The 26,086-nt window shown below is 40.5% G+C and overlaps 1 protein-coding gene across 1 annotated transcript in view; it reads left to right on the top strand.

Annotated features, from left to right (window-relative positions):
• Positions 1-26,086, top strand: part of DNAH11 (dynein axonemal heavy chain 11) — a 3,435,931-nt gene that overhangs the window by 685,845 nt on the left and 2,724,000 nt on the right. Inside the window, exon 9 of the mRNA XM_086939827.1 lies at positions 891-1,007. Coding sequence (XP_086795953.1) covers positions 891-1,007 — 117 coding nt within the window. The remainder of the gene's footprint in view (positions 1-890; positions 1,008-26,086) is intronic.

Below are 26,086 nucleotides of genomic sequence, written 5' to 3'. Positions count from 1 at the left end.
CTTATTTCACACTGTCAGTAGCCAGTCACCTCGCATTAACCCTGACCGGAAGATGCGGGCCATCCAACAGCCTTAAGTGGGCGTGCTTTGGGTGTGTGACACTGGGTCTCCGGAGGGGGGGCTTATTCGAAGTCTGGGTTCGCTGTGGCAACAGGGCCCTCCCCCCCCCGTTGATGCAGGCAGCCCAGCACGGTGGCCCTCTCCAGAGGCAGGGACATGAGGTGGGAGAACTCTGGCCCGGGCTCACATCACTACCTGAGTCACAAGATCGGCAGATGCCGGTGTGTAGGGGCCCAGGGTTCACATGCAGCCCCGATGCTAGGTCTCTGACCTAGGTGTTACCCGATGTGTGGGCCCATGGTTGCGTCCGCTATCTTGGTTGGTGAAGCCATGCCTCCCTCCCAGTCTTACAGATTTTTTGTCATCGTTTTGCCCATCTTTCCCTTCCTCTGTCATTGTGTCTTTCAGACCTTTGTCTCTCTTATTCTGGGCCAAAGATGATGACAAAAAAGTCCTGGTTTCTAAAAATCAGTGCTGATAGAACACCACCAGCACAAATTAAGCACTGATTTTAGAGAGAACAAAATGTTTTATATTGTCACATACTTGCAGAATAGAATATACGTACTGATGTGCACAATTGCTCACTTACACTTCACTGGAGAAATAAATGTTTGTATTATCTTAGTCAACGCTTGTTTATAGTTGCAAGCTACCATGATTTGAAGGGAAAATCTGTTGTTTTTTAATATCTTTAGTCATTTCAAATGTAACCATGCAGAGACGTAATTGAAAATAATGATGGGCTTTTAACAGAAATATAATTTTGTATAGGCAGATTGATTGCCAGAAAGAATTGGCCTTAAAATGCATTGTAATTTATTTTACAGCAATTTGACAAGGACTACTATGAATTTAAGGAGAAAATTGTTGAGTTTGACAGACGGCTTGGATCAATCCTCTGTGCAGCTTTTCATGATTGTTCTGGTATAGAATCTGCTTTTAAGGTATTGTTGTTTTTTTATATATATTAACTTTTAAATGTGATTTTGTTGAATCGAGTTTAAATACGTGTACGTTTAAAACAAACAAAACATTTGTTTTCCTGCATAAGGTACCAAAAGCAAAACCATGAGGTGAAAAGGTGTAATTGTTAAAATACATCTGTAAACGTAATAAGGAAAGAAGAATAGCAGATTAACACGTATCGCACTATTTGAGAATGTAAGCAAGCTTGTTTGCGTGGGGCTGATGTTCGTCTTTGAATGAGTCAAGTTCGGCTTTCTTTTCCCTTCAACAATGGCAATTTAACTAGTTTGAAGATATAAAAAATATGTTTTTGTCTGTTTGACATGTCCTCGATGAGAAGCATTTAAACAAAGACAAAATGTGTGCATGTCAGTGCTTGAGCAGCAGAATCGCACCTTTAAAAATTCAGGAAATTCTTGAAACCTGATGTGACCCATTATTCCAAGTTATGTCTTTGTCTTGTCGATAGTGCTCTTAAGTAACCTAGACGACGTTTAGCACCCCTTAGGTACTTAACTAAATAAATGACTTACAGCCCGATTCATCATCGGCATGTTTTGCGAGTCTGTAATAGCGAATAATAAGGAATCGCTATTACAGACTCGCAAAACGGGATTCATGTACGAATCGCAAAATAAATTGCGATTCCTACACATTCCTTATTTGCGATTAGCAAATTGCTAATCGCAAATAAGGAATAACTCCCCATTCAATCCTATGGGCCTAAAGGCTCATAGGAATGAATGGGGAGTTATTCCTTATTTGCGATTAGCAATTTGCTAATCGCAAATAAGGATGCGATTTCAAGGGTGCTAGGGGTGTCCACAGGACACCCTGTAGCACCCCTGAAATGTAAATTAGACTCATGTTGCGCACACACATGTCCAAAGGACATGTGTGTGTGTAACATACAACTGAGAAAAATGCTCAAAAGTGCATTTTTCTCAGTTTTCGCTATTTACCACAAAGTCTGACTTCGCGGTAAATAGCGGGAAAAAATAGCAAATTCGCAATTTTTCATTGGGTCATGCATAGCATTTAAGGAATCTCAAATTGAGATTACTTAAATGCGATCGCAATTTGAGAAATCGCAATTTTTTGCGATTTCTCAAATTGCGAGTACATGACCCAATGATGAATTTCATTTCATGCCATTTTTGCGAGTGCAAATGGCTGAATTCTGCGATTCACACCGTTTGCGCCCGCAAAAATGCTTCATGAATCTAGCTGATAGTAATGTGTTGCTTGCTTCGTCTTTAGGGTTTGCAGAATGAGCTAGAGAACTGAGAACGAATGTATTTTGTTGGCATGTCATTGGGAAGTAAAGAGAGTCAGTACAGTTCCTCTATTGAGGATTCCTGGCACTGTCGGACTGTGTCCATATAACTCCTGTAACAGAGTCTTACAGAATGGCAACTTGGAAGGGATCTTAAGCAGAGCGTCCAAGGCAGCTGTCAGTGTCCACCCGATCATCTGAAAGGTTTTGCCTTAGTATTTCATCTTGAATTTGGTTTAAGTTATTAGTTTCTCATTCCTTGAAGTGAAGTTGTGCTCCAGACTGTAAAGTGATGTAAGTTTGTAAGGTGGTCTGAGCAGTTGTCCCGGAAACCTTGGAGTGTCCTGCACAGAACCTTAGGTTAGTCTATTTGTTGGACAAGAAACAGTGAAGTTTTTTGAGTACCCGTGAGATGTTCCATGACCTACACTGAGTCTGAGAGCCTGATTCCAGAGCCTGTGGGAGTTTCTGAAAGTACTTCCTCAGTGATCCGGTGCAGATTATAATTAAATGATCCAGCTGGAGCAGGAGCAAAACTCTTCATTCTGATGTAGTGTCCTTCTGCCGTTTCACGAAGACTTCCCAAGCAACATGAGCTGGAACGGTAAAGTGTGTGACTTTTAACATTGGTCAATATATGAGACCAGCCTGTCAAATAAAACTGTAATGTGCTTGACGTTCATTTTTGTAGCTGCTCCCAATTCACTTGCCAGTCTAAAAGGATGGTAAGAGCCCCTCACACGAATGTGAATCTTTTGACCTTTTAAGCTGACAGTTAGTTCTCCATCCTCTAGAGTAAGATTTCAGCTTGAACATTTAAGCCTAAAGTAATAGGTTTTTTGACACACCTAAGTAGACTAGTTGGCAACTAATCCTTATCTGTAAATACATTTCAACTCCTGATTCACAGAATTATAATTAGATTAACAGTACGTTCTTATTGAAAATGCAGAAATGTTAGTACTCAGGTGAAATAGATTGAGTAGAGGCATCCGCAAATGTACAGTGATTGCTAGGATGTACATGATTATGGGTGGGGGATGCTCCTGATTAGATGAATGCGTACAAGTTCATAGGCTTATGGGAATACAAATATTTTTCCAGATATGTTACCAGGTGGGAAATGCAAATGCATCAGAAGCACGTGTAAGTGTAGAAAACCAAAATATGAGGGAAACCACAATATGTGAAAGAATATAGAGGTGGGAGAAGAATATTCATGTGTTGTTGCACACTTGCATTTCCTTTTCACATACAGAATGTTACATTTACAGTAAATATGTGTAAGAAATGTTTTTTTTAGCTGGGGAAGGTGGCTACTCTGTTCAGGCAACAACTACAATTCTTGTCGGGGTGACCCGCAAAAGTCACTAAATTAACCTGATCTTTACTCTCTGGTAGCTTGGTGCAAACACAGCCAGGCTTAACATCAAAGCAATGTGTAAAGTATTTATGCATTACACAAACAGTAAGAAAGTGAAAATATAACAGAAGAAAAATCACAAACCAATTCAGAAAATAGAGAAAATGTTAAGAAAATGACACCAAGGGAATTAGATTCAATCAGTAGGACTGGAGTTAAGAATTTTCAACGTTTTTAATAAAATCTAGTGCCAAAAAGATCAAAATGCCAACTGCAAGTATCTCGTTGCGCCAGACTGGGTCAACATCAAAAATTAAGGCTGACAGCAATGGAGTATGGGTCAATACAAGGGGTGGATTAGACCCAGGTAGAGTTTAGTGGGGAAAGCGAGCAGGCTGTGTCTGAAAAGGAGTTGTTGACGCTGGAGAGCCTCTGGATGAAGTCTCATTGTCAATGGGGAGTGGTTGTCATGTAGCCCGGTGAAGATATTTACCTCCAGACTTATCCAACTTTTTGGGGGTCGTGAATCTCCAGGGGGACGAAGCTGCCGGTGATATCTGTAGAGGGCCCCACAAGGCCAGATACCTTTGCCTTTACCGTGGAGAAGTGTGGCTCACTGGTTAGAGCAGGCAGACCCTGAAGCAGAGGTCAGACCCGGGACCAGGGTTCAATTCCCGACGCGGCAGGGTCTTGAGCTCAAATGTCCATGGACTCGATAATTCTCGCTTCGGTGCCTGACCTAATCACGGGGTTCACACTCTGCAACTCTGGACATTAAGCTTGCTTAATCTCCACAACGGCCCCCCGCGGCGGGATGCCTGGCTTTCACCTTGGGGATGCCCTGTAGGGGCTATCTCACAGGGAAAAGCCAGGACGGGTTCCCAAGGCAAGCGCGGAGATACCCCTCCGGGGGTCGATTCTGGCGCTATATAAGAAACATAATAATAATAATAATAATTTGCCTGGGGTCCAGCTGAACAGGATTAGCTGCTGCAAGGTAAGGCTGAAAAGAGATGCCCCTTGGGCAAATCGGATAGCAGGTAGGTCCTGGTCTTCTGTTGATTCTCAAGGAAGTTTTTGTAGAAACATTTTATAAGATCCCAGCTTTTGGAGAGATACCACCAACACCACTACCAAGGGTCCAGGAAGGGGGGGCACAGCTTGGGGGGAGGGGATGAGGACTCACTTCTGCAGATGCCAGCAACAGAGTTCAAGGCTTCAGGAGCAAATGTCCCTGTAATTCACAAAGGAATCAGCCAACTAGCTGTGGGACTCACTTCTGGTGGTCCTGTGTTCAAGGAGATGGTCCAGTTATTCTTCAAGTAGCAAGGCAGTGCTTCAAACAGCAGAGCAGTCCTCAGGTGGCAGGACCATCCTTCTGAAGTCTTTCACAGGTACACGAGTGTAGTGAAAATTTGTTCTGGGGGTCCAATGTTCATACCTACTGCCAGCCGTTGAGTGTGGGGCGCACCTACACATATGGTTCTGGAAAGTTTGTATCTTGATTGTCAAGGCTCCAAGAAGTCTGGGATGACAAAAGGCTGGTGTCAGATTCCTTTGTGTATGCTGGAGGCAAGCTCCTTGAAGTATAATTGGGGCAGGGCATAGCTCCGACCCCAGCCCTCCTGGCAGGATGGTCGATCCTGCCCACAGCTAGTCACTTTTTTGTCACTGTCTGGGAGGACTACACAACCCCCAGCAGCACAGCCATTCACAGTCATGTGACCTAAGACATTGGCAAAAGGCACAAATGGTTAGGAAAAGAAAATCCCAACTTTCTAAAAGTGCAATTTTTGAGGGTTTAGCTAAATATCCGACCTCCAATTAAAGGGAATTTTATATTACAATTCATGTGAGTCTAAACAGGGCCTCTCTGCCTGGTCCCGGCCCACAGTCTGCATCTAGTAAACATAATAGGATAACCAGGTGTTGGTCACCAGAGTGGTGAAAAATTGCTTTTAGATGTTTTTCACTACCAAGACATTTGAAATATAAACCCACATGTCTTACTTTTTAAATACAAGGCACCCTTCCCTTTGAGCCTTTAGGTCCTACCTTCCAGGTGACTTATATGTCACCATATTTGGAAGGTTTATTTTCCCAGGTCGAAATGGCAATTTAAAATTGCACTTCAGGCTGCAGTGGCAGGCCTGAGGACTGTTTTAAAGTTCTACTTTAGTGGGTGTAACAATGATTGCTGCAGACACACTAGCAGTATTTAACTTTCAGGCCCTGAGTAAATATAATACCATATACTAGGGACTTACACTGGTTAACAGTAGTGAAGTGGACAGAGTCCTAATGCAAACAAAAAAGAGTAAAGCAAAACAAAAAGGGTGAAGGTAACAAATGTTGGGACTGATCTGCAAAGAGGGCCAGGTCTAACAGAATACATGTGTAGATTTCCTTAATAGGAGTAGAAATATTACACTTTTATTGATTTCTTGAGTAATTCTTTTTTTATTAATTCCCAAAAAGTAGCATATCTTTTCCTAGCATAAACACAAGGCTACAGGAGCAGTGTTCTCAATACTAGTGCCTTTGTGAATTGCACTTTGCATGGATTTGACTGTTGACATGTTTTCCATCTGCAAGTTAATTGTAACATAATCATACAAATTATAGATAGTGTTTTGTGATCACTTCAGTCAATGGGCACATGTAGATAGTGAATAGCAACAGATGCAGAATTGATCTTTGCAGGATGCTAAATTTGGTGTTCCTTATATAGGAAGTGACAGCACCAGTGCTGACTAATTTGTGCAGTTAGAGAAGAAAAATGCGATCCACCAGAGGCAGTCTGTCCTTTTATATCTTCCCAGATATTTTGTAGAAAACATATTTGAGTGTACAACTCAATACTGCCATAAATTAAGCATAGTTAGGACAAGAGAGAATCAACCTTAATATAAGTCCGTATAGTCTCTGTTACAGTTGTAAAGCTGTTGAGTGAGCTCACCTTCTTTGATTTTGCATTCCAATGACTTAATGATTCTATATTTGACTTTGGCTATGGACAGTACTCTGCTACCTTTTTGGATAGGTTTGGACTATACAAATTATTTGTGCATATTTGCTTTCCAATGGGAGGTTTGATATTGGGTAGTAGTTTGCAGGATCCTCAGAATACATTCTCTTTTACTTTAACCAAGGGGTACCGTGCCTTGCTTTAAGTTCCAATCCATACATTGATGAAGAGATGCACTTCTTGACAGGGAATTGATCAAATAGCTAAACGACCTACATCTGCAAACGCCCAATATTTCCGCAAAGCCTTGAGCACAACTTGGTAGCTGCTGCGTGCCTACAAAGCTTGTCTGCAGTAATCCATAATAATGAGTTTGATGTTTCTGTAGCATATGTGGAATACTTAACAAAATTTCCTATAGAAATTACCATAGGAAACCAACATTTGGTACCCCCTCTTTTCTTAGACCCCCCCCTTGTCGGATTCCCTCGAATGTTTCACCGAAAGCAATGATGTGAAAGTTATTTGTGAGATAAAAGATGCTCTTCATATATATATATATATATATATATATATATATATATATATATATATATATATATATATATATATATATATTCACTGAAAAAAACATAGGTTTCACACCAGTTATAGTTACCTGGAAATTGTACTGACATAAAACCATTGAAATTCCCACGTTATAGTTGGTTGGACTCACTATAACTTGCACGTGTAATGCACTGCTGATGACATCCCATATTACATCACTTAGGACATGGTCAGTGACATCACTCATGACATCACTGATGACACCATCCAGTGAATGTGTGTCTTTCTGAAGAATAAACATGTTTTAAATATGTATTTGTAAAGGATGATGGAAGAATAAATGGTTAAATAAGTGTCTTAATGGATGTTTTTAAAAAAAAAATGGATTGGTTAACCAGCTTATTAAGTGTATCTTAGTGAAAACATATATTAGCGAGCAATGTTTAAATATTTAAATGTTTGTATCAGTGTTTCACTTTGTGTATAAGTGGCTGCATGGGTTGGTGAGTAGCTACATGTGTGTGTATATGGGTTATTAGATGTTTTTTTTAGTATCAGTATAAGTGTCTGTATGATTTGGTGGGGGTGTTACTTAGCACATAGATGCATCAATGACTGACTCACTGTTTGTATGTGTTTTGAAGACAGCATATGTGCCAGACTTTATGGGTGAATGAGTGTGTATATGTATGTGTTAGTAAGTGAATGACTGTCTTACTAGTGGCTTTATCAGTAACTACATATGTTTTAATCTAGTTTATGTGAGTATTGATATATATAAGTGAGTATATGTGAGAGTGAGAGATTGAAAGAGTTCTTGTTTTAATAAGTATGTGTTTCTATAAGTGATTGTTTAAGAGAGTAAGTATGTGTAAGTTTCCTAAGAAGTAAGGTGGTAGTGTGTGTATATCTGTATATGTAAACAAATGGATGTTTATTAGTTTATTTGCATGTGTGAATATGTGTGTGAGTAACTTTTTGATGACTGTCGGTGTGTAACAGGATGTATAGGTGCATCACTACATATGATGAGTGAGTATATGTATGAGTGACTATATAGAACTGTTGATGAATGAGTGGATGTGTATATAGATGGTGGAATTACTGAATTGGTTGTTGTAACTGGTATGGGTATATCCACTTTTTTGAAAACGTTAGTTATTATTTTTGAATATATGTTTCAAGGGTTACTTTACAGTGAAAGGAGGTCTGTCACTCTGTCACAAGGATGGTGTCATCAGTGATGTCATGAGTGATGTCACTGACCATGTCATGAGTGATGTAATATGTGATGTCATCAGCAGTGCATTACACGCCCAAGTTATAGTGAGTCCAACTAACTATAACGTGGAATTTCATTGGTTTTATGTCAGTAAAATTTTCAGCTAACTATAACTGTTGTGAAACCTATGGTTTTTTCAGTGAATTTAATAGGTTTTTTAAATGCTAATTCCTAACTATAACTGTTGTGAAACCTATGGTTTTTTCAGTGAATTTCATAGGTTTTTTAAAAGCTAATTCCTTTCTATATCGAGGTTCTAACCTACGATTTTTTTATAAATTTGCTGTTTTGAGTAAGTATTAATTATTATTATTTTTTTTATTTTTTATTTTTTATCATTTTTTCCTGGGGCTCTCTGGGTGCGCGCTCCGGTAAGCTCTCTGGAAAGCGCACCCAGAGCGCTACTTTCGTTCATAAAAAAAAATATGAATGAAAAGTAAATAATAACGCAAGACATTTAGTACCATACATATAAAAGCAGTTTTTTTTTAATAAGGAAATAATGATTTTGCATTTCCGTGAAACTATCAAAACGTCACTTCAGTGCGCCACGTAAGCGCCCCCGGAAGCGCCTACGTTCGCGCCGCGTATGCGCCCCGGAAGCGCCTACGTTCGCACCACGTATGCACCCCGGAAGCGCCTACGTTCGCGCCGTGTGTGCGCACCAGGAAGTGCTCCGGTGCACGCAGCATCAGCGCGTCAAGTCATGTGACCTTAAAATAACACTTTTCATTGGTTGCTAACAGTTTTTTTTTTACAAAGAATGAAATCCCCACCCATTTCCTTCACTTCTTCTTTCACTTTTGTGACTGAAAGACCTGGCTTTTTGCTCTTGCATGTTTCTGGGTTAATCATGGCTGCCAGACCATCCAGCAGTGAAGAGGAGCCTGAATTCATCGATGAAGAGCCTCCTCAGCCAAAGGTGAAGGAACATTTCATTTGGAAATTTTTTTCAATACCACCTAACCAGAAAAAGGTGAATGCTCCAAAAGTGGAGTGCAGGATCTGCAAACAAGTCCTGTCACGGGGTGATCCCCCAAAAAAATATTCATTTGGGAACTTTACAATGATACGGCATGTGGAGAGGAGGCACCCCCAGAATTTTGCCCGGGAAAGTGTCAGGGCTCTGGCACATGAGGTTCCCAGTGATGGGGCCTCTACATCCACCGGAGGAGCAACTACTTCTGGAAGGGGGCAATCGCAGGAGCTGGTTCCTAATATACAACCTGCATTCAACAAAGGTGTCGTTAAATGCAGATACTGTGACCAACTCCTTACCTATGGGGAGTAAAGTGTCCTGCTCATGGTTCGAGCATTGGAGAACCATCACTGCTGTTCCCAGCCCTAATTTTTTTTGTTTTTTTTTGCTCCTGTTGAGCAGTTTCCATTCCCTGTTTTTGTTTCTGTTATTAAAAAAAAGAAGAAAAAAAAAGTTCTTTTCAGAACTACCTCCAATTCTCATCAAAGAGCTATATTCTTAAAAAAATGAAAAAGAGTAAGTGAAGTGGAGTGCATTGATAATGGAAAGGAAAATGAGTAAGAAAAAACAGAAAGGTATGAGAGGAGAAAGGAAGTGAAGTAGGGGGACTGAAAGAAGGTGAGTGTTGGGAAGGAAAGTAAGGAGAAGGAGAGTGAATATGGGGAATGTGGATATTCAAAGAAAATGTTGAAAGGGAACAGGGGTGTGGAAGGGTAAGAAAAGATGCATTGCTGGAGTTGAAGACTGAAGGCCTCATTTATGAGGCCATGCGTCACTTTTACGCCACCAGAGTGTCACTTTTTGTGACACACCAGTGCTGTAAAAAATGCACCTTATTCAGTCATATTTACAAAGAGACGCATCCATGTAGATGTGTCACTTTGTAAGCCCCTGCGCCACATTATTCCTACGTCAGGTGTAATGTATGCAAAAGGGACGTATTGACACAAGAAACGGTCGTAGAGGTGACGCAGTGAAATCTATGAGATATCACTGCGTCATTTTTATGACGCTGTTGCTTCCAAATATTACGCCTGTTTCACAGCAGGTGTGCAGGCCCTTTCACATGGGGCTTGGCCCCATGTGAAAGGATGCATTGCTGGAGTTGCTTAATTTTTGTGAGACACTCCAGCAATGCATCACTTTTGCACTTACAGATACGTCTGAAATACTGACATATCTGTAAGAACTTCCAACATAATACGTCATAAATTTAATATGACGCATGAGTAGAAGACTGAAGGCCTCATTTATGAGGCCATGCGTCACTTTAACGCCACCGGAGCATCACTTTTTGTGACGCACCAGTGCTGTAAAAAATGCACCTTATTCAGTCATATTTACAAAGTGACGCATCTAGGTAGTTGTGTCACTTTGTAAGCCCCTGCGCCACATTATTCCTACATCAGGTGTAATGTATGCAAAAGGGACGAATTGACGCAAGAAAGGGTCGTAGAGGTGGCACAGTGAATAAACTGGGGGCCTCATTTATGAAAAGTGACGCATCGCTGCTTGAAAACAGCGATGCGTCACTTTTCACTGCGCACTCCTTACAACATTCCTGATGCGTCACATTTAATGTATGACGCATTATGTCTCAAGGAGTTACAGATACGTCAGTATTTCTGACGTATCTGTAAGCGCAAAAGTGACGCATTGCTGGAGTGTGTCCACAAATGTGATGCAACTCCAGTAATGCGTCCTTTCACACGGGGCAAAAACCATGTGAAAGGGCTTGCGTCAGTCTTACGCCTGCTGTGAGGCAGGCGCAAGATTTTGATGCAACAGTGTCCTAAAAGTGACGCAGTGAAATCTCATAGATTTCACTGCGTCACTATTACGAGGATTTTTGCGGGGAACGCCCCCTCTGCATACATTATACCTGACGCAGGTATAATGTGGCGCAGGGGTTTAAAAAATGACGCATCTACCTAGATGCGTCACTTTTTAAATATGGCGCAACGAGGCGCATTTTTTACACCGCTGGTGCGTCACAAAAAGTGACGCACCGGTGGCGCAAAACTGTTGCAAGGCCTTCATAAATAAGGCCCAGGATTTTCCCCATGCTTCGCTCCCCGGTGCGCGTTACCGGGCGCTCCCCCCGCGCAAATCAAAAAAACATCAGGGGGGGTCTACCCTGCCCCCTCATGGTCATTTCCCCCTTTGTTTTGACCACCTCTTGTGTCTCGATCTTACCGAGACACAAGATGGCGGCCACTCCGGACTGCTTCGAATGTTTACAGACACCCGAGAGCCAATCAGCTTTCCGTGCGCAAGACGCGTGGCGCGCCCGGAGCGCTCCTCCGGTGCGCGTACCGGGGCGCTGCTATAGATATATATATTTTTTTTAACCTAAATTACTCAAAATCCACTGAAGCACATATCTTGAGACATAGCAAAGGCACATCGGGCTACCAGTCCCTACAATTTTCCCAAGTTTGGTGGAAATCCATTCAGCCGTTCGGGCTAAAAGTGAGGTCGACCGCCCTATGGAAATTAACATAGGGAAAACACGTTTTGGGACCCCCCTTTTATCTCAGCACCCGCTTGACAAATCCCTCCTAAACTTTCAGGGAAGGACCGGGGCGCTGCGAGGCCATTTTGAGGAAATTTTCAGGCAGATTTGTCAACCGGCGCCAAAGTTATTCCAAATAGAATGTTGAGATTTAACATTGAAAAAAATCCTAACTATAACTACCTACTGGCGACCGTCATTAGGTAATATATATATATTCTTTGGAGGAGGCAACGTGGATATATCATGCGCTTAGCCAGAGCGCATTTCAGTGCACCCCCGACGCACAAGTGGTCTGGACGATCTGGCCTGCTCTGTTGAGCCCCCAAAGACTATTGCGTTAGCAATCGCGCCCAGTACTCACCACAACGCCAGGAGGATACGGCGGCTGGGAGGTATTTAAACCTCCTTCTTGGGCAAGCACGGTGTCCTGTGCTGGCCCCCGCAAAAGTTTCCTGACGGAAGGGTGGCGTCGGAAACCAAAGGGGGACTGAGGAGGCACCGGACTGCTGGACTGTCTCGCCTCCCATACTGCTTCCACCGCTGTGCCTGTTCCCGTTTCCTGCTTCACCAGTGTCACCCCGCAAGCATCTCCGACCGCGAATGCACCACACTGCGGCATTCTGGGTCTTGCAGTCCATCAACAAGGGACTGCACAGGAGAGCTCAATCACACCTGGGGGCGGAGCAAGGAGTATATCTTCACCACGAGACAGGATTACCTACGTAACAGCGAAGAAAGCACTTGGAGAGGGGTGCTGACGAAGGCCGACACGCCAAAATGCATTCACCTGGGACTTTCCTGCAATAAAGTGCTTCCTCAACTTCCCCCTTGGGTCACTGCTCTTTCTTTGGAGGAGGCAACGTGGATATATATATATATATATATATATATATATATATATATATATATATATATATATATATATATATATTCACTGAAAAAACCATAGGTTATAGACCATATATAGTTAGGAATTCGCATTTACAAAACCTTATTTTACTCACACAAAACCATTGAAATTCCATATATAGTTAGTTGCACTAACTATATATCGCGCACCCGCAACCCACTGCTGATGATGTCACATATTACATCATTCATGACATGGTCAGTGACATCACTGATGACATCACTGTTGACATCTCAAATGACATCACTGATGACATCTCAAATGACATCACTGATTACATCGCTGATTACATCTCATTTGACATTACTGATCACATCACTGATGATATCATTCATGTGATAATACGATGAACCTCTTCAGACTCTAATATAACCTTAGATACAATCAGTGTAAACAGACACTCACAGACTGTCACTCATCCATGGAGTTACTCACACACCTAGTCAGTCATGCAAAGAATCAATCACACCTCCATTTCCTCAACTATACAGTTATACAAACTTTACTTATTCAAACATATACTAACACATATTTACTCTCTTATACAATCCCTGATACAAGTTCATAATGATCCATACAGCCACTCACACATTCACTGGCTCTTATGCACAGTTATTTATATATGTCAACTCTCACCTGTACTATGTTTTACATATGTACTTACTTTGACATGTAGCACTGAGATATCCATTCACTCACCAATACACTCATGCACACAGTCAACCGCCCATACAGCTGTTTCCACATGCACTTTTGAAACCATACATCTAGTGAATCAACTGCTCACACATCTATGCACAGAGTCATACACCTCCCAGCCACCCACACACACACTCAGTCTCCCATACAAATACTTGAGCAACCAATCAATAACCCATATAGTTACTCATATAGCTACTTATCAACACATGCAACAGTTTACAGAACAACAGACATAATGATGCACAAATTAAGACAGTTTAGTCACTAACCCATGCACTCAGTGAGACACATTTAATCACTCACTCATACAGTCAGTCATGCACCTACTAAATCCTTCATCCAGACACTTATACATCCACTCATTCTTCAATATGTAAGACATATTTTAACTTTACAGAAACATACAGTCACTGGATGTTGTCATCAGTGATGTCATCAGTGATGTCATTTGAGATGTCATCAGTGATGTCATCAGTGATGTCACTGACCATGTCATGAATGATGTAATATGTGACATCATCAGCAGTGGATTGCGGGCGCGTGATATATAGTTAGTGCAACTAACTATATATGGAATTTCAATGGTTTTGTGTGAGTAAAATAAGGTTTTGTAAATGCGAATTCCTAACTATATATGGTCTATAACCTATGGTTTTTTCAGTGAATTTTCAAGGTTTTGTAAATGCTAATTCCTAACTATATATGGTCTATAACCTATGGTTTTTTCAGTGAATTTTCAAGGTTTTGTAAATGTTAATTCCTAACTATATATGGTCTATAGCCTATGGTTTTTTCAGTGAATATATATATATATATACATACATATATAAACATATATCATCTGTATATCTATATAAATACAAACATAAATGCATGCATACATATACTTATATGCATACAGATGCTTGTTATTTACATGAAAGTTGAAAAAACACTAATAAAAGCAAAGCTAAAAAGCCACCTCATTACAAACAGAATGGCTTTAACTTAAACGAGGGCGAGATCTATTGCATTTTCAATGCTTGTTTACTTTGGTTCCATCAAGAAGGCATTCAGATGTGTCACACATTTGCCATAAATTCTGAATGTTAGCACTCTAGTTGCACATTAGATCACTGTAGTAAAGCTACTGCTCACCAGGGACGTCTGCTGCTGGTATTCAAAGTGCATGTTTCAGTCTGCATGTCAGAATTTTTTTAATGAAATAGAAGAGGATTTGAGAAGTCACTCAAAATGATCCCTAATTTTTCTTTCTGAAGCACTAATCATACTTTCTATGGCAAAATTAACCCCCTCATGTTCCTTTTTTAAATTGAGTGTTTTCAGACTTACCACTTCATTCCAATCAAGATGGCTTCTGGTGTGCCATACTTTTGTCATAAGTAAGACTGTTAGCGTTCTAGTTGTTCTTTAGAACACTCTGGGACATTCTGTCATTGGGCTATACTTGGGGTACATCTGGGTGATATTTGGGCTACATTTAGGCTCTTTTGTCTCTGGTGGCCATCTTGGGAGACTGTACGTCAGAATTTTTTAATGAAATTGAAGAGGGTTTGAGAAGTCACTCAAAATGTGCCCTAATTTTTCTTTCTGCAGCACTAATCATAATTCATATGGCAAAATATACCCCCTCATTTTGTTCCTTTTTAAATTAAATGTTTTAAGAGTTACCACTTTATTCCAATCAAGATGGCTTCAGGTGTGCCATACCTTTGTAATAAGTAGGACTGTTAGCGCTCTAGTTGTTCTTTAGAACACTCTGGGACATTCTGTCATTGGGCTATACTTGGGCTACATCTGGGTGATATTTGGGCTACATTTGGGCTCTTTTGTCTCTGGTGGCCATTTTGGGAGACTGCATGTCAGAATTTTTTAATGAAATAGAAGAGGATTTGAAAAGTCACTCAAAATGTGCCCTAATTTTTTTTTCTGCAGCACTAATAATACCTTCTATTGCATAATATACCCCCTCATTTTGTTCCTTTTTAAATTAAATGTTTTAAGAGTTACCACTTTATTCGCATCACGATGGCTCAAGGTGTGCTATACCTTTGTAATAAGTAGGACTGTTAGCGCTCTAGTTGTTCTTTAGAACACTCTGGGACATTCTGTCATTGGGCTATACTTGGGCTACATCTGGGTGATATTTGGGCTACATTTGGGCTCTTTTGTCTCTGGTGGCCATTTTGGGAAACTGCATGTCAGAATGTTTTAATGAAATAGAAAAGGATTTGAGAAGTCACTCAAAATGTGCCCTAATTTTTCATTCTGCAGCACTAATCATACTTTCTATGGCAAAATATACCCCCTCATGTTGTTTCTTTTTAAATTAAATGTTTTAAGAGTTACCACTTTATTCCAATCAAGATGGCTTCAGGTGTGCCATACCTTTGTAATAAGTAGGACTGTTAGCGCTCTAGTTGTTCTTTAGAACACTCTAGGAGGCTGCAGTAGAACACAAAGGAATCAACTGACAGTCTCTGTCCTTGTTGGATGTACATGTTTTACTGAGAATGTCAGACTTACTTTTCACATGACTGAGAAAGATAATGTGAATTCACAGAAAATATGCTTTCAGTTTAGCTTATAGATCCCCTTCAAAACAACTGTGGGAAAATCATGAGATATTAGTTTTCTTTCAAACAATATTGATGATATCACAGCAGAAGGTTTTTTCACATGGTAAAATCACCTTAGAACCCACCACAATTCCTAAAACGAGTATGGTACCATCAACAAATGATTTATAACTAAATATATATATATATATATATATATATATATATATATATATATATATATATATATATATATATATATATATATATATATATATATATATATATTACCTACTGGCGGTCGCCAATAGGTATATATAGTTAGGATTTTTTCTCCATGGAACTTTTGAAAATTCTATGTCTAATAACTTTGGCGTTTGTGGACGGAATCGGATGGAATTTTCAGGAAAATTTGGGGGGGTTCCGTCAAGGGGTGGCCGAGAAAAAAGGGGGTCCCAAAACGCGTTTTTCCCATTCATTTTTCCATAGGGCCTTTGGCCTCACTTTTAGCTCGAATGGCTGAATGGATTTACATGAAACTTGGCAAAATTATAGGGACTGTTAGCCCGATGTGCCTTTGCTGGGTCTCAATATATGTGTTTCAGTGGATTTTGAGAAACTAACGTTTAAAAAAACAGATATATCTGTGACAGCGTCCCAGATAGCGCTCCAGATCGCGTACTTTTCGCGTAACGGAGCTTTGCGTAGCGAAGCTGATTGGCTCTCCGGTGTCCGTCAACATTCTAAACAGTCCGGTGCGGCCGCCATCTTGTCTCTCGGTAGGATCGAGAGACAAGAGGAGGAGAAAAACGAAGGGGGAATTTAATGAAAGGGGGCAAGGTAGACCCCTCTTGACCCCCTAGGAATGATGTTGGGGTTATTAAAGGGTCCCGTGGGGCAAATTATAAAAATTTGATTTTTCGCTGTAGAAGCACTTCTCGGTTCGCGAACCGGGTCGCAAACTGGTAGCAAAACGTGAATTCGCCATTTTGTGTTTAGATTTAATTAAATTACTAGATGGAGGAAAAGCAATGTGAGTATTGGGTATAAGGGGGTATGGGAGACGTATCCTGACCCCCTATGTTTTCTGAGGGTGGTTGAGGAGGCTCATATATGTTGATACTTGTCTTCCAGCGGTTGCGCGTGAGCGTTTTTTTTTTTTTTTGCCGCTTGACTTCTGTTAACGTTCGATTCGAAGGAAATTAGGAAGTGTTGATCGCCATTTTGACACTACGAGTAAATATATTGTTAAAAATAATTGTCATAAATTAATCCGTATTGAAAAACATTGTGTGCGCCATCTTGCTTTTTTTCCAATGCCACACTTTTGTCGTGCACGGCAGCCATTTTAGGTGCCTTGACCAGACCCACTCTCTGCACGCCGCCGATCCTCAGCATGGCTCCCCACCCTCGCAGGCATCTTCCCCACGCACTGGTCACCCCTGCTCTCTGTCTTATGCATGGGCCATAAACCTCCCCCCATCTGTGCTGCTCTTCCCTGAGAATCACACCCTGTGCCCGCCCGACACCACCCTTTCACCCTATTCACTACCGCACCCTCTGACATTCCTCTTCCTTTGTGTCTGATTGTCCAGGCCGATCCCAGGCTATCACGTAGCCCTGCGGATGCAGTTTATGGCCTCAACTGTAAAGAATCACCCCTGTTCAAAGGAGTTACAGTAGATCAAGGTCGCCATCTCATGAGATCCGTCACACCACACGCGTTCCTACTATCTGATAACGATCCTGTATTGTGATTGGGGAGGGGATTCTCACTGTAAGGGTGTGTGGGACCTAGCCTGAAGCGGAAGATTCCAGGGATGCCTTTTTGTACATGAAAGTCTTCACAATTATGTGTCACATTAAAAATATATAGCACTCCAACAAAGTAGTAGGATTATAACACTTTAATAACTTATAAATATATACAACGCTCCAACAAAGTAAACACGTTTAAAAAAAACTTTTTAAACAACTATTTATATGACATTGCTTTAACCAGGATAGACAAAGAAATGACACAGTGATGCAAAAGTTTCTGAAAGAAATGCCAAGAACGTCCCATGTGAAAGTGAATTTTATCTGGCAATTTTTTTCTTTTCCTTCTCATGAAAAGAAAGTTAATGCCAGGTTCGTTACCCGCCTCATCTGCAAAAAAAAAACTCTCGAGAGGGACCGAAAAAAAATATAGCTATGGTAATCATACCATGCATCGGCACATGGAGAGGTGGCACCCTCTTAATTATTCTAAAGCACAATTTCGAGATTTGGTGGATAATCCCCTTTCGGCAAAAACATCCATCAATGACTTAGCAATAAGTGAGTCAGAGGCAAAGGAAACGGTCCCAAATCTGCAAAAGAACTTTTAGAAGATGAGATTGACTTGTGTAGCATGCTGAAAATTAATTTCATGCGGAGAGATGAGTATTACTTTAATAAATAGATCATATGAAAATCATCAATGTCCAAAACATCCTAGAAAGTAATTTTTGTCATTTTTGAGGAAGCGAGATAACCTTTAGTGGTACGGGGTCGTTTTCGTTCGAAGTAGGGGGGCCAGGTGACATTCCTTCGGGGTGGCTTAGGAGCATTTAAAACAACATCCCTGATACAGGTAGCATATAAAGTAGAGGGTAAATACCAGGATCTTTATCGATTGCTTTATGCTGTACAAAAATGAAAAACACATACAACAAACCTGGACCATTCATATTTTCAATGTTTCTGCGTACTATACTTTTTAACCCTTAACTAATTGAGCTGCTTGATTTCACCTGCTTTTTAAAAAAAAAAAAAAAAAATCGGAAACAGTGGCCATTTCTTTGAAACTTACCAATCTACGCGTTACAACTACGTTTGCTTTTTAAAAAACCTTTAATAAAAATGTTGGTGCCCAAATACGGGCCTACAACCCTGTGGGCCGGCCACGGAGCAGGCTGGAACTGTAAATGGGGGGGGGGGTATTTATTTGTGGAAAACATAAGAGTCAGTGGTCGTTGATTTCATAGTAAAAAGTGCGACAAGTGCAACAAAATCATATCGATAATTCATTGTGAGCAAGTACCATTAGTGTCGACAATTCCAACCTTCAATAATAAATACAGTAATCAATGATGTATTAGAACTTAATATCAATTCATTGTTCGAACGTGTAATCAGTCTTATCCCATATCAATTCATGTGCTAAAAACTGCATACATATCTCATGATATTAAGGCTGAGCAATCGGGGCACAACAAGGAGTTGAGAGTTTCATTTGTACCGGCGCCATTTTGGGTGAGGTCAGGAAGGTCCAAGTATAGTCAAAATGTCTCCACCAACTCGTGGTTGGACCGGGACCTCTTTCGGCAGTCCAAAAGTTTTCATTGAAGGGTAGCAGAGGGGACTGCCGACATGAACCATCAGTCAAAGTGGGGTGGGAGGCAACAATCTCTCCTACCGGGTCATACTGGTGTCCCACCGGAACTGATCAAGTTGGTAGTCTTGCTGGATTTTGGTCATTTCAAGACTGAGGCCGGCGCCGGCATGTGCAAGACATCCCCCCCCCAGTGTTGTCGCAGCCATTAAAGAAAGAAGAGGGATCCCGTCGGCGTCGGCTCCTCTCCTGGCCCGGGGGAGGGGGGTCGGTGGCATGTGCAAGACATCCCCCCCCAGTGTTGTCCCAGCCATTATTGAAAAAAGAAGAAGATACCGTCGGCCTTGGCTCCTCTCCTGGTGCACCTTACGCGACGACCCTTTTGATGGGTGAGTGGAGCGTTGGGGGTGCAGCTGAGGGGCCCCCACCTGGGGGGGTGGGAGAGGCTCATTCGCGCCGCCTCTCCCTCCCAGCGCACCCCATGCCGACACCTGGCGTTGATATCCGTGATGTCCGGACCAGGCGATAAGAAGGGGGGGGGGTCGGAGGCAGAGGCAAGACATCCCCCCCCCGTGGCCTGCAAGGCGGAAGAAGAAGGGAATCGGGAGACCAGTACATTTCGGCCCATCCACGCCACGGCTGATGGCGGTTAGCTGGGCCCCGCCCTGCACGTGTCGAGGCCTCATCTTCCGGATGGGCGTAACCGTGGCCCTGTTGCACTTCGGGAGTTTCCGGAATGGGGGTAGGTATCTGCTGATTTATATCTATTTCATATTACCGTTAATGGGCGTGGTGGGCGGTGGGACAGACATGCTTGGAGCAGTGGGGGGCTGGCGGAGCCTAGTTACCTCGTGGCTGCCGTAACGTCAAGCTTGGCTTTTTTCACTACTTTCATGTTTCTTATATTTAGCGAAGTCAAAAACTCATCAGTGGCCTACTGATTTTGTTTGATTTCTTTCCCTTTCTTTTCAAGTGTATTTCATGCTAAAATTTCTGTTTAACAGGATTCAGTGATTACTTCGTTTTTTACATATGTCTTCTTTATTAGGGGTACTCTCCGGTTGAGCCAGATGATGTACCTCTAATAAATGGTCCGGGTGGAACTAGTTTCTCAATCAGTGGGGAGTAGATGGGTATGAAAGATTACAACGGGGGACTAAGGTCCGCATTACCCACCCTTCACTACTTGCAAAGACTAGACAGAATATTTCTATTCCACGTTATTTACAAACAAAGAATACCTCTAGAGAAGTATTCCTTGAAGAATAAATGTCCAGCCAATCAATCAATCAGTGGGGAGAAAAACAGGTACATACACTTGTACATATGAGTCTGATACAGGGCGGATCTCTGTATAACTATGGATAATTAGATATTAGGATGGCATACAAAGCTCCCAACCTTCTTACTTTTTCTCTTAAAGGGTTTCAAATTGGGGACAAATATTAGGCTGTGCTCTAGAGGTTGACAGTGTTGCTGCACTGGTACTCGGGCCTTCTCATGAAGCAGAAGGAGCCGCTCTCAATCTCCTTAACTCTTCCCTTGCAAAGTTGATCGGATTCTTAGTCTGCAACTGCTTCAGCATACTTGCAGTTCCACACAAGTCCTTTTTATTGGGGTCTCCTCTTGAAAGCAGTCTTGCATATGCGGCAAGTAACTTTTCTTGCATTCACCTTTTTTAAGACTTGTGAAAATTATTTTCAAAACATTCAATAAATACGGTGTTACTATGCATTGTGTCATATGCTTTATTAAAAATATGCAGAAAATGTTCCCTTTATTTGTTGTTAAGGTCTTTACAAGAGAATTTGAAAGGAGAAAGTAGGAGATGAATAACACATGTAGGACGTTATATTTTAAACTGCAAAAATTGATAAAGAGGGTGGACCAAAGTCTGCATGTACAATGCCAGTGGAAGCGTTTCAGGCAGACTGCAAAGATTTAAAAAAATATAAATATTGTCAAGTTTTACTTTGACTTGTGATGTTTGATCTCATTTAGTCACTTCAATCTAAATTTAAACACTAATTTTCTTTTTGTTTTGCAGATTAACTACAATACTTATTTTGGACTCCATATCATATGTTGTTTATTATATTGTTTTGTTACTTATAATTCTAGTTATTTATTGTAGTGTTATATTTTAGTTATAGTTCCAGTTATTGTTTTAATAAAAGTTAATTAAAAAAGTACATACGTCTGTTTTTTTGTGGGGGTAGCAGTCATCAATAGAAATTATATTTATAATTTGAAGTATAATGCTGAATGTCACTCATTAGCACCACATTGTGGTGAAATTTTTAACCTATGTGCTGACGTAAGTGTTCCATAAACTACTACTATGCTAACAGGCAAAATACTGTTTGGGGGTAGGGTATAATACGCAGGAATGCTGTAAAAATAAATGGGCAAGGGCTGTTTTGTTTTCCACTGTTGCAACATAAAGTGATCGATAAAAATCCGATAATCAGGTCTATCAGCGACTAAGACAGCAGGTTGAGTCTCTTTTGCTCAATGGCTCCCTCATGGGACGAAGAAACGCCCTTTTTCACGAAATAGGAATGTTTTACTTGCAGGACAGTTGTTAATTTCTCGTGAAAATACATTAGCCTGGAACATTGTTAGTGATAAACTGTAAACATATCTGGGTCCTTTGCTTAAAAAAAAAAAAATCAAATATATTTGTGAATTAGAATAAGAATATATGTTACAGCTATAGGTATTTGCTATTAAAAAACCATTGAAATTCACTGAAAAAACCGTAGGTTTTAGGCCATATATAGTTAGGGATTAGCATTTACAAAACCTTAATTTACTCGCACAAAACCATAGAAATTCGCATATATAGTTAGATGCAATAACTATATATCGCGCACCCGCAACCCACTGCTGATGATGTCACATATTACATCATTCATGACATGGTCAGTGACATCACTGATGACATCACTGATGACATCTCAAATGACATCACTGATGACATCTCAAATGATATCACTGATGACATCACTGATGACATCTCAAATGACATCACTGATAAAATCACTGATAACATCTCATTTGTCATTACTGATCACATCACTGATGATATCATTCATGTGATAATACGATCAACCTCTTCAGACTCTAATATAACCTTAGAAACAATCAGTGTAAACAGACTCTCACAGACTGTCACTCATCCATGGAGTTACTCACACACCTAGTCAGTCATGCAAAGAATCAATCACACCTCCATTTCCTCAACTATACAGTTATACACACCTTACTTAATAAAACATATACTAACACATATTTACTCTCTTATACAAGCACTGATACAAGTTCACAATGATCCATACAGCCACTCACACATTCACTGGCTCTTATGCACAGTTATTTATATATGTCAACTCTTACATGTACTGTGTTTTACATATGTACTTACTTTGACATGTAGCACTGAGAAATCCAATCACTCACCAATACAGTCATGCAGACAGTCAACCACCCATACAGCTGTTTCAACATGCACTTTTGAACCCATACATCTAGTGAATCAACTGCTCACACATCATGCACAGAGTCACACACCTCCCAGCCACCCCTACACACACACACTCACTCTCCCATACAAATATTTGGGCAACCAATCAATAACCCATATAGTTACTCATATAGCTACTGATCAACACATGCAGCAGTTTACAGAACTACAGAAATAATGATGCACAAATTAAGACAGTTTAGTCACTAACCCATGCACTCAGTGAGACACATTTAATCATTCCCTCATACAGTCAGTCATGCACCTACTAAATCCTTCATCCGAACACTTATACATCCACTCATTCTTCAATATGTAAGACATATTTTAACTTTACAGAAACATACAGTCACTGGATGTTGTCATTTGAGATGTCATCAGTGATTTCATTTGAGATGTCATCAGTGATGTCATCAGTGATGTCACTGACCATGTCATGAATGATGTAATATGTGACATCATCAGCAGTGGGTTACGGGTGCGCGATATATAGTTATTGCATCTAACTATATATGCGAATTTCTATGGTTTTGTGCGAGTAAATTAAGGTTTTGTAAATGCTAATCCCTGACTATACATGGCCTAAAACCTATGGTTTTTTCAGTGAATATATATATATATATATATATATGAGAGCACAGATTTCCCTCTCTCTAGATCTGCGAATGCGGCCAAAGCCTCCACTCCAACCACAGGAAGGAAAAACGGACCACCAGTTCAGCAAGCATATTTTGTTTATTGCATTTCACAAGCCATTTCAGCGACGCGTTTCGAGCACAAGTGCCCTTGTTCACGCTGCAGTGAAAGAATAAAGCAATCACAAGCCATTTTTAAATGCAGTGCACCTGTGTATGTTACCACCCCCTGGTGGTGATGTGCTGTATCACATGAGTGATAAAAGTGAAGAAAGACTATCGCTGCAACATCAATATGTCTAAAGCACACTTAAAAGAGCTGATCACAGGTTAAATCCAGGATTGTATGAAAGAGTTATTTACATAAGCAATGTCTCTGGTTAAATCCATCTATTAACTCAATCCTTCACTATCATAATTCTATAAACAGCAAATTGTATATAAATAGATGTTACTTATACTATGATGTGATAGGGGTCTGAACTATACAAAAAACAGAAAACTATAGCTTTAGTGTGCAAAATTTAGCAATGTCGTATTAGCAGCAGATACACTTTAATAAAGTGCATGTGTGAAAAAAGTGCAAAAATAGTGATTGCGACGAAAAAAATGTATATACATATGAAAGTGCATGATAAGCCGCATTACCACCAGACAAGAGAAGCCAAATTAGCAAATATTTTAAAATTCAGAGCCCTGAATTAAAAATGATCATAAATTTATATCGGCTAACAGTGTCATAAATGGTAAAAATTGATATCAAAAGTGTAAAAGAGTGTTAAAAAAGTGTTTTAAAAAACAGGTGTGGAAATTTGCAAAGGTTAGTAAAACCATAAATATTTACAAACCAAATGGACAGGTCACTTTGTCATAGATACATAGATAAATTGCGCCAATGTGCAAAATGCAGGTTCATAAAGTGCTAACGAAGTGCAAAGTCAAAGCATTGTTATCCGTACACAGGAATACATATTTACAAATTTACAACACGACTAAGATAGAAACAGATATTAAATTTCAAGTACACATATAGGGAACCTAACTTGTGTAAACTATATAGTCTAGCAGATAAACAAACTTTGTAATAAGAGATGGGCACATTATTCTAGATATCTCAGATAGGGAACCTAACTTGAGATATAAGTACATACACATATCACTGCAATAAACTATCGTTGAAAGGTGGACATGATATTGAGAGAGGAATTTTATTCTAGAAAATGATGCATCTCTTCAATATTGTTGAGCCCATTAGGCCAATGGCTATCTAGCTCTAGGATGAATTTTGATTCCAACTTTCTCAATAGCAACTCTCTGTTGCCAACTTTCCTCAACAAGGGTACAGAGCCAATTACAAAATAAGAGAGGCAAGACAAATCTCTTTTGTGTGTGTGATCAAAATGCCTAGCGACCGGATAAGCCGGGTCATTATGTAATATGGCTCGTAAGTGTTGTAGTATGCGCATATGTACCTGGAGTGTGGTACTCCCCACGTACCGAAGTCAGCAGGCACATACCAAAACGTACACGGCATAGTCAGTTTTGCAGGAGCAATTGCCCAATATAGGTTTATCTGCAGAACTAAATGGAGTCGTGTAGTGGGTAGTAGAAATGCCGAATTTGCATGCCCAGAAAAACAACACACCTGCCTATGCTGAGCAACTATTTTCTAATCAACAATTGTTGAAATGTGCATGAAAAATAAGCATGAACACTTGCTTTAGGGATTGCAACGTTTGTTTTAATTCTTTAAAGACTATTTTGCTTTTTAGTCTTTCTTTGTTTTTTAGGGCATGAGAATACAAACATTGTGAAAAGAAGTATTAAACATTTATATACAAACAAAACAAAACAAACTTTGGTATGTACATAATTCAACCAAACTCGCACTCAACACATTCTTGGCCATCCAGTCATACAAAAACACATTCATACTGGTCCCATTGTCATAACACAGTTGTGAAAAAATGCAGAGACAAAATTAATTTGCTGATTTAAAACGTCAATCAAACTTTTTCACAGTTCTTTGGAAAAAATGATCTTTCAATTAAATGACATATCCACATGGAAAAGAATGACACGGGACCGGGTCAGGTCGACGCGTTTCGAACCCTATCGTTCCAAGGGTTCTCTTCAGGACCACAGTTTTACTATAAAGGAAGAGGAGAGCAATAGTCACTAAACCGAAACCTGAGAGATCAACGTCTCAACCAATGCACCGCTAAACTCAGCCTACCGCAACGAGTGGGTCAAGGCTCCACAAGAAGAAAGGGGAGACAGATGTATTCCCAGCGAAGGGGGAGCGAAGAGGTGCTGTAAGACAGAGAACAGGTAAACTCAATCATACAGGGTCTCTTATGTCTAACTGTGCCCTAGCTGGTGAAATCACAAGGGAGGTCTGCGCGCTTACCTAAAAAGCCGCGCGTGTCTGCTCAA

This window comes from Lissotriton vulgaris, chromosome 10 (assembly GCF_964263255.1).
Source record: "Lissotriton vulgaris chromosome 10, aLisVul1.2, whole genome shotgun sequence".
In the NCBI taxonomy this organism is placed as follows: Eukaryota; Metazoa; Chordata; class Amphibia; order Caudata; family Salamandridae; genus Lissotriton; species Lissotriton vulgaris.
The sequence above is the reverse complement of the archived record's forward strand: the minus strand, read 5'-3'. Positions and strand labels throughout refer to the sequence as shown.